Here is a 9,488-nt window from a genome sequence, read left to right as displayed (position 1 = left end):
TTGAAATTCATTGAATAAAATTGTGTTTCGGTTTTTTAATTTAGTTGCTACGATGATAGAGTATAAGTTACTACTTTGAACATATTTGTATCCTTTTCTTTGGTCACATATATGTGTGTGTGTGTATATATATAGATATACACATATTTAGAAATATGGATTTTTAAAATAACTTTATTGTTTCTTCTCCCACTGATATCCAATTTTCAAAATTCAAAATTCCCTTTGTCTTTTATCTTCAATTCTGTAGTGTTAAAAATAGACTGGGTTATCTTAAAATCTTTCTGTGAGAAGCTTTGAGATTATATTTGACATCCACACTGAGGCTGGAGTAATTTGTTTGAAAAGTAGATAGCAAATAATTAGAGATACACGCTGGTTGGCTTTGTGAGACATTTAATCACTGTACAACTTTTGGACCTCATATAGTAACAAGTGATGTGAAAGAAAAATACGCCACTTTCCCCCCAGTGCAGGCTTCAACCACTTTTAGCCATAGAAATAAAAAGTTAACTTTGCTCCCAGAAAAAGTTAATTCACATATCCTTCTATTTCTAACATTGTGAGATTCCAAACTGCAAGCAAGAGAGAGAAATAGTGTTAGTGACTTACTTACATGACAGTTAGTTACTAATGAACCAAACCAGAAGAAAACGTAAGTCTGGGACTAACTTGCAACAAGAAGACTTCTGTAGATTGGATTTCACAAGGCAATATCATATTGAACAAAAATTGGTTAACATTCAAAACATGCTAAATCCAATCAGCTTTGTGTAAAAATATGCACAATAAAACTACAAATCTTCAGGGCATGACACTAGACTATGGGGATTAGTGTACATCATGCTGCTTTTAATGCGTATAAATTACTGTGCATTCAAACATTTATAGCATTAAATATACAAAAGTGTTCAGGTATTGTGGGCAAAAAGGAGGAGAAGTCACAAACGTTGACTGTACCAAAGGACAAAAGGCCATGCCATATGTACTGTAGCGCATATATGGGCCAGCTAGTCATAAATTTTAGATGTACTTCCTTTAGGCCTATTCTCAGTCTGTTATCATGAGATCTGAGTGCAAGAATGTTATCTGTGAAATGAAGACCCCAGAGCTAATAACAAAGCCTTAAGTAATTATGTTTTCCAGCAGCAGGCTAAATATATCATTATCGGGGTGCACCACCATGGAAAAGCAGCGATATAGATGCCTTTTGTTAGTATACAAACAGCCATGATATGTTCAGAAAAATAGTCCCCCATTTCTTTGTTAACATCTCAGTTTTCTCAAACAGATGAACTACAACAGCCCAGTACTATGACTACTACAGTAGCTGACCATTCCTTGCAATACTGGTCTTACCTTAGCCCATCTTTATCTACAAACTGTCACACAAATAGTGATGTGTAAAATGTTTTTACATGGAGGGTCTCAACCCCAAGGGGGGTTGCCAAGGGGTGGTAGAGGGGTTGTTGTGAAAGATAGAGGTTGGAAAATGGGAGAATAAAACAAACCAAAATTATTATTTGGGCAATAATACCTTAACACGTGACTTTTTGGTGTTATTAATCATTGTATACTGAAATCAATGTTTTTTTCTTTGCCAGTCTTTAGATTTACTTTAATTTCTGACTTTCTTTCAAATTTAATGTTGAATTTTTAAAGGAGGAATTACAAAGACTGATGTAAGTAGTGGATATATATACAGTGCTTAACAAATTTATTAGACCACCGCCACAGCTGCCCTAAATTAACAGCATTGGTAATTACCAAAATCATTTTTTATGTTTCTGCAATGGTTAATACACCAATATGTAGAAGTTCTTTAACCCAAATGATATTTTTAATGCTAAAATATAATTATTATTGTTAACCATGAATTTTCAAATTTACTGATTTACAAAAAAACTGAAAAAATAGTAAAGCACATTATCATTTCTTGATTAATATGTCAAATTATAGTTATTTACTTGCATTCCTGAACAGAAAAATGAGTTTTAGTGGTTGAATGTTATGTTTGATTAATTTCGGACTTCTCAGAGAAGCCCAGTGAGCCGGCTCAAATTTGGGTATAAAAAGGTGAATTCAGTTTGAAATTCCTCATTCCTGTTCAAAATGGTAAAACGTGGAGAGCTCACTGAAAATGACAGAGTCCGCATTAAAGCACTTCATAATGCTGGATGGTCTCTGAGACAAATAGGGAAAGACATAAAGTGTTCTCACAGTGTGGTCAAGTATGCTTTGGAGTCAATTGCCGAGACTGGTACTTACAAAATGCACCAAGGAAGAGGCAGGAAACCAAAGTTAACTGAAGCAGATGTCAGACACCTCAAGATCTGAAGTACTAGAGACAGAAGGAAGATCACTGCTGGTCTTCAGGCAGAGATAAATGCTTCTAGATCAGAGTCTGAGAAAGTCTCCAGAATGACCATAAGCAGACGACTGACGGAGCAAGGCTTAAAGGGAAGAATAGCGGCTAAGAAGCCATTATTGAGGCCTGCAAACATCCAGAAACGCCTCAGCTTTGCCAGGGAGTACAAACACTGGACTGTTGATGACTGGAAGAAGGTACTCTGGACAGACGAGTCAAAGTTTGAACTCTTGGGTCAGCATCGTCGTGTTTGTGTTCGCAGAAAAGCTGGAGAACGTTTTGATGCCGGATGCATTGCACCCACAGTGAAACGTAGTGGAGACTCTATCATGGTATGGGGTTCCATTTGTTGATACGGCGTGGGCAAATTAGTGAAAATTAACGGTAGTGCATCATGAAATCCCTTCTGGACTGAATCTGATTGGTCGTGGGTTCATATACCAACAAGACAATGACCCCAAACATACTTCAAAGCTGTGCAGAGACTATTTGACCAAGAAAAAGGAATGTGGAGTACTGGAACTGATGGACTGGCCAAGTCAAAGTCCGGATTTGAATCCTATTGAACAAATTTGGGATTTAGTAGATTCAAAGATTGATTGCACAAAAGTTTCATCTAAAGCAAGTCTGTGGGAACAGCTAGAAACTATTTGGAACTCAATAACTAAAGAGACTGTGGAAAATGACATAAAAACAATACCAGCAAGAATGCAAGCTGTTCTCAAGGCCAAAGGAGGCCAGACAAAATATGAAGTTTTTTGGTTATTATGTGTAAAAAAGGACTATTTAGTTATTTCAGTTTGCTATTTGCCAAATAAATAACAATAACATTTTTAGTTGTAATCAAGTTTCTGAAAGATTTCTAAAATATTTGTTTTCTCGTTTTTATGACAGGTGGTCTAATAAATTTGTTAAGCACTATATATATATATATATATATATATATATATATATATATATATATATATATTCTCCATCGTAATGTCAATGCCAATGCAATACATGGTATAGTTTGGTAACCCCTGTTAAAAACTGCAAGATCCAGGAAAAAGGACAGAGTGAGGGGTCTGTACTTCCTTTACTCTCCTCTCAGCTCTAGATCAGGCGAGGAGGCGTATAAAACCCAATCAGAGACGCTGGTGCAAACGTCACTACAGTACTGCATCGCGTTGTGGTCAGGGTGAAAAAAAAAATCAAAACAATTATTTAATACTGGTTGCAACAATTTTTTTATTGTGTAATTATGAGGATTTTAAAATTAGATTTGGGGGGATTGTTTTAGACATCCTCCTTGTACCCTCCCTAAAATAACACGAATTTCCTGTTTCACATTAGTGTAGGTGTGACTGCTATCACGAGTGTTTGATCCTCTTCTCCTTTTTTTTCTCAAGCCCACACTCTATTCCCGTTGAGGCACTGCTAACAGGGATGAACCACACATCCAGCGGTGCTCCCGATTATAACCCATTCGGTCCGATGTGGGGTTTGGCGCTGAGCTTGGATCCGACTGAGCAGGCCTGGGACTGAGAAGGCTGGGCGCTTTTGTTAGACCAGAGGAAGAGGGAGCTAGAGACTATTATTAAGAAGAAGACTGCGCACTGGAGGGGGTCGAGAATTGAAAATATCTGTGTGAAACGTTAGCAGGGTTTTCTCTAAATGCTCCAGCCCCTACACTGAGGAAGAGCCAAGCTTTGGGATTGGGCAGCGACCAGATAGCGTAACACCCCCTCCTCCTCTCTGTGGAGAATTGCGTTAAAACGAAAAGGAAAAGGCCTGCGCTTTATCTAAATTACTGGATTATTTTTTTATTTTTACCCCCTTTTAGATTAAACGAGGAAACGTTGCTGGCTGGTGTATGTGTTTAGAATGGGACACGCTGAAGGTATTGCCATTTTATGTTATTATTCCCCTGCATCTCTCGACTCGGCATCAAAATCTGTGCTGCTCCTTTGCTCTCCCTCTTTAGCGATAAGCGTGTTTGCCATAGCCGCGGTAGATGCATGTTGTTGAACCCCCTCCTCCTCCTCTTGTCTCCACACAGATCGTTTTTGCTCGTTGCTAGCATACATCCAGTCACATTTTTCTCCAAACCGCCTGTGATGGAGGTATAATCAAGGCAGACAATTTGATTTAAAGGGGCAAAGGCAGCCATATTGGCAAAGGAATGTTAGCCTAGCTAGCATTAGCGTTGCCTTTCATCTTCTTCCATGTGTGATGCTCATAAACGGATAAACAATACGTGCAGACGTTTAGTCGCATGAACCTTAAGATAAACGACTATGTCCTCGAGCCGTGTTTGTTTCCTAACGGTTTTAACGGTTCATATATTTTAAGGACATTTTTCCCTTTGATACCAGGTAGCCTATTAGGCTAACATCGCAGGGAGCTACAACATCATTCAGTGGTACATTTTTGTCTGCGCAGTCGTTATTTTAAAATAATCAAACATTATTCCTTTCACTGACTGTTGAGTTTTAACCACAGCAGATCTCAATGCACCAAAATAACACAACCAGTCGATAAAAGTAGCTAGTGACCGTTAGTTGACACCTTTATGGATGTTTACATCACCGTTATCAACCTGTGCCAATGCTGCCTGTTCACAATTCAAACCACTATTGAGGGATTAGTGTCTCCACGCTTTGAGCATTCAAGCCCCAACACTTTCAATTTAATCAATTTAGTGAATTAACCACAATGGATATTAAAATAATTAAAGTAAAAGAGGACTAAATATAGTCTGGTAGCTCTACTCTTTGTTTTGTTTGTGATAGCAGGACACCATGTGCTTGTGTTGATTAAATTAAGAAGCTTAAAATGATCAAAGCTTGTGAAAGGAGGTGACACACTGGTGAATAATGGTTATCAAACATAAGAAGTCATCTTTTCTGTGTTGTTTGAGTAACTTAATGAACTTTGAGGGTTTTTTTGACCTGCTTTTAGAAAGTGTTGGTTATAAAGTTCACAATGTCTTCTGCTGGTTCACATTCAGTCTGCACTTTTAGCTTACCTTTGTTTGTTTAATTTGTAAATAATTTTATCTGTACATTATTTAAAAATGCATTTTTGTCAACTGTATTATCAGTAGTTTGGAAGTTTAAAAGTGCTATCAAAATTCCCCTAAAAACAAGGAAACATAATCGAATTGCAAGGTGAAATATATTAACAGCTCATTACTGAAAGATACTCTGTTATTAGCCAAACAACGATATATCAAATATATGACAGGAGCCAGTGAATTGTGCTGGTTTTGTTTTAATGAAGTGATTATAAACAGTGTTTAAATTGTCCATTAATGTTTTTCATTATGTAAGGAGCTGAGGTTGGATTTTATACTCGATTTATTCTCTTGTTTGGTGCTACATATCAAAAAATATCTCCAAGCATCAGAGCTTGGTGTCATCTGCCAGGCAATACGTGGGACTACTCACTTCACTTGTTGGCAGTTAATTTGTTTACCTTGTGTGCAAATTTGTTTGCAAATATGCCACACTAATGTGCAATATCAGATTAAGATGTAAGAGCAGGTGCTACATTCTTTTTTTCATGAAAGATTAATATTCTAATAATGTTGGCCCTATGTGGACAGTTTAAAACTACAGTTACAGATAGGAAAGAGAAGAATATGGCCTGCAAATGCTTTTAGATGTAAACGAAAAGCCACCAGGATACCCGGGTCTTGCAGTTTTAGCAGATTTTGATGTCTTTTTGTTGCTGAACATAGTCTTAATCTACTTCTGTATGTCCAGTTGTACCCATACAGTACATTTTTCAAAGCTTGTTTGTATTTGATAAAATTACTTAAACTTTAGACACACAGGAACTATGGTAGGACAAAAAGGGAGTATGGTTTGCTCTGTCTGTGCTTTTGGAAAAGTATATATGATGTATCATCAAGAATACACTTCGCCTGTCTGAAACAAAGAAGACAAATACAAAACATTGAGAGCAGGGTTCATGCATTGAGAAGATTTTGATGAACTGCTTCAGTCTGGTGCTTTGTGTTCTATTATTTTTTTAAGGCTTTTTGCTGTATAAATGCGGAAAATATTGAGTTATTTGAAAGCCGACCCGTGCCTTATTTATATGCATACCTCTCTGTCAACAGGTCCAGTCAAAGAAAAAGACAGTTAAGGATGCAGGAGCCCAACAATGGATTTCTCCTTCTCTTTCATGCAAGGGATCATGGGAAATACAATTCAGCAACCCCCTCAGCTCATTGACTCAGCCAACATCAGACAGGAAGGCACCTGCGACACCGGCAGTGACCCGGGCGAGGATGGTGGACCCTCCTATGATGCTGCCCTGGATGCAGAGTTTTCCTACCCACCGTCGGCTCCAGAGGACATGTCACAGGTCTCCAATGGTTACCCGCCGGGGCTGGGCATGTACGAGCCGCAGGCTAAGTTCTCGATGTACTCACAGTTCCCCAATGGCTCGGCTAACGGCTACGGGGCGATCCGGAGCTACGCCGAGCACGGCCTCCTGCCAGGAGAGGCCACAGTCCTGAGGGGCCCGGGCCTCCAGGAGAGACCTCTGTCCCCTGTGTCCCCACCTCTGCCCACTCACCACCCACATCTCCACCACCACCATCACCCTCATCACCACCATCACGCGCACCACTTCCACTCAAACTCACCTCACATACAAACCCACTCGCACCCAGTGAGTCCTCCGCATCCAGCGCTGCCCCCCCAGCACCACCTCGCCCAGACGCCTCACATCATGACCCACACTCTTCCCCCTCCTCCTCCACTGCACCTGCCTTCCTCCAGTCCCCCCCCTTCCCTCGTGGACAGTACCCCCTCCTCTCAGCCCTCCCACACTCCGTCCATCACCCCTGGTGGGGTTCTGAAGAAAACCAGCTCCCCTGAGATCAAGCTAAAGATCATAAAGACATATCAGAATGGGAAGGAGCTGTTTGAATCTGCACTGTGTGGAGACCTGCTGCAAGAACTGCAGGTAATGCACCAACAACAAGTGACGACGCACAGACACTGAACCACTTTAGACTCAGTGCTTGTGTCCTCTTAGAATCTTTAATGTCTTTGAATTAAAAAATAACATTATTGAGCAAAAATTGAATTATATTTTATGAATTGAAAGGCTCAGTGTTTTTCTCATTTGAAATACTAAGTATGCTCTTGTACAGTTGCCCTCAACTGGTGATGTGCAGAAGCCCTTAGTGGACATGTTTTTATTTTAGTCTGTGTCGCCATGATAAGTCAATTTTGGAGATTTTCTTGAGATCTACACTTATTGGGTTAGTTGATGAAGGATAACAAAGCTGGCTTTCCCATGATATTGTATTTGTTTCTTGAGGTCTCTAGAAAACCAAAATGTACATGCTGTAATAGGAAGCCAACATAAAATGTAAACATGCATGTAATGATCTTCTTTTTAAATTTTTAGTTTTGTCCTTTTAAATTGTGTAATCATATGTTTTGCTCCATTGACAGCCTGAACTCCAATAGTCTTATTAAATAAATTTGGGTCACAGCTTCTCATTAAGGAGGTGTTGGGAAGTTCCAAGGCCTGGCTAGTGGAACCTCCAGTGCTAGGAGAGGATTATAAATTCATCTCTATTTAGCTTCATTATAAATGGATAATCTTCTGGTTTTGATTAAAAAAAAACAAGTACATTAAAGAGGTCAGATTTGGTTCTGGGTCGTAGTTTTAACATGTTTCAAACAACTCTTTCTTAATATTTTTTCAAAAACAACCAAAAAAGAGATTATTTTAGAGTGTAATCTGCAGGATAGTCAATACAAAGGTTAAAGCTTTGAGGATAAACCCAAGAAATTCAGGATAAAGCTCTACAATTTTATATTTTTCTTAATAAATGGATATAACTACTTCACCTCTCCAACTTTCTTTGTTTTTGGGTTAGTTTGTAGCTATTAAACTCCCTGTATAGTGATTTAAAAATATATGTTTTTTTAGTTTTGTTGTACAACAGGCCACTGTGTTATGAACCACCAGGCCAAATTTCAGTCATGAAAACACCTCTAAATTGATAAAATTAGGGATAAAAATCATGAAAAATGAGGCAGTAAAATTTTGGATGGTGTTGGCGTATAGGTTGAATGAGCTGAAGCTGCAGAGGAAATAAGATCCTCTCAAATGTAAATAAAATGCTTCTGATCAGAGCTCAGCTGCCTGGCTCTGTGCCAGAGCAGAGAGACAGAAGTTTAGGATTAAATTAACTGTTTTCTGGCACAAATCTTTGTTATGATACTTTTAATGACCTGTAGGTTACTGGGATCAAGACACAAAGTTTTTATTTCGCTTTATAGGGACTTTAACCTTGTCTTATGGATTCACATGAATATAATCATGTTTCCTTGATTTTATTTAGACTGTCTGCATAAATCTAAAAACTTTAATGATGATCCCATGTTCCTTTTTTTTAAAAAAAAAAACCTCCATTTGTCTTTGTAAGTTTTTATTAATGTCTACAAAACAACAAATCTACATGTTAAGGCATTTCTGCTCACTTGATTTGAGTGGCATTAAAAGAAAGAGAATAGCCTGATCTTAAATCAAAATGCTCATTTTAGCCCTACACTAAGGAGCTGTTTATTTGTTAGAATTGTCTACTTATAGCATTTATCAAAGATTATAAAATGTATGTAAAGATTGTAAAATGTAGTTGTCTACCAACAACCAGACAGTTCAGTATAAAACACATACTTTGTCTTTTAATCAATTTATCTTTTGGGGGACAAAAGGCTAAAAAAACTGCAGTTTACAAGTTCAGCTCAAGGTGATGTTCAAGCTGCTGAACATATTTGGTTACCCTTATGTTACACCATGAAAAGAAGAAATTTCTATGTTAAGAGGCTGGAATGAGCATTTTCTGGCTTAAAAAAATAAACATTTTTGCATATTCATTTTCTGCTCCACATACAAACAGCAGCATATCTTACATAAGATTACAAAGCTTTGATTACTGAACCACAGAAAAAAATAGATCACACACCAAGGAGAATTGAAATCTCTCTGATTAAAATTAAAATATGGAATTGTTACACTTTGAGCATCTTGGTTACCTTCAGTCATCTTCTCAACAGCAGTTAAGAAGTGGATATCTGAGGAAGTTTTGATTTCAGAAGACAAC

At 38.1% G+C, this 9,488-nt stretch overlaps 1 protein-coding gene across 5 annotated transcripts in view; it reads left to right on the top strand.

Moving 5' to 3' along the window:
• The window catches only part of nsd3 (nuclear receptor binding SET domain protein 3), a 42,054-nt gene that overhangs the window by 1,129 nt on the left and 31,437 nt on the right, over positions 1-9,488 (top strand). For 4 of the 5 annotated variants that reach the window (XR_005991898.1, XM_041787510.1, XM_041787509.1 and 1 more), the window contains exons 1-2: positions 3,743-4,250; positions 6,477-7,330. Coding sequence is in view for 4 of the 5 variants with exons in the window: in XM_041787510.1 (XP_041643444.1) it covers positions 6,521-7,330 (810 nt within the window). In the remaining variant the exon portion in view is untranslated. Of the gene's footprint in view, positions 1-3,742; positions 4,251-6,476; positions 7,331-9,488 lie in introns of those variants that run through there. The other variant, XM_041787508.1, reaches the window with a different exon arrangement.

Source organism: Cheilinus undulatus, linkage group 5 (assembly GCF_018320785.1).
Source record: "Cheilinus undulatus linkage group 5, ASM1832078v1, whole genome shotgun sequence".
NCBI classification, from domain to species: domain Eukaryota; kingdom Metazoa; phylum Chordata; class Actinopteri; order Labriformes; family Labridae; genus Cheilinus; species Cheilinus undulatus.
Note: the sequence above shows the minus strand (reverse complement) of the source record. Positions and strands in the feature narration are given on the sequence as shown.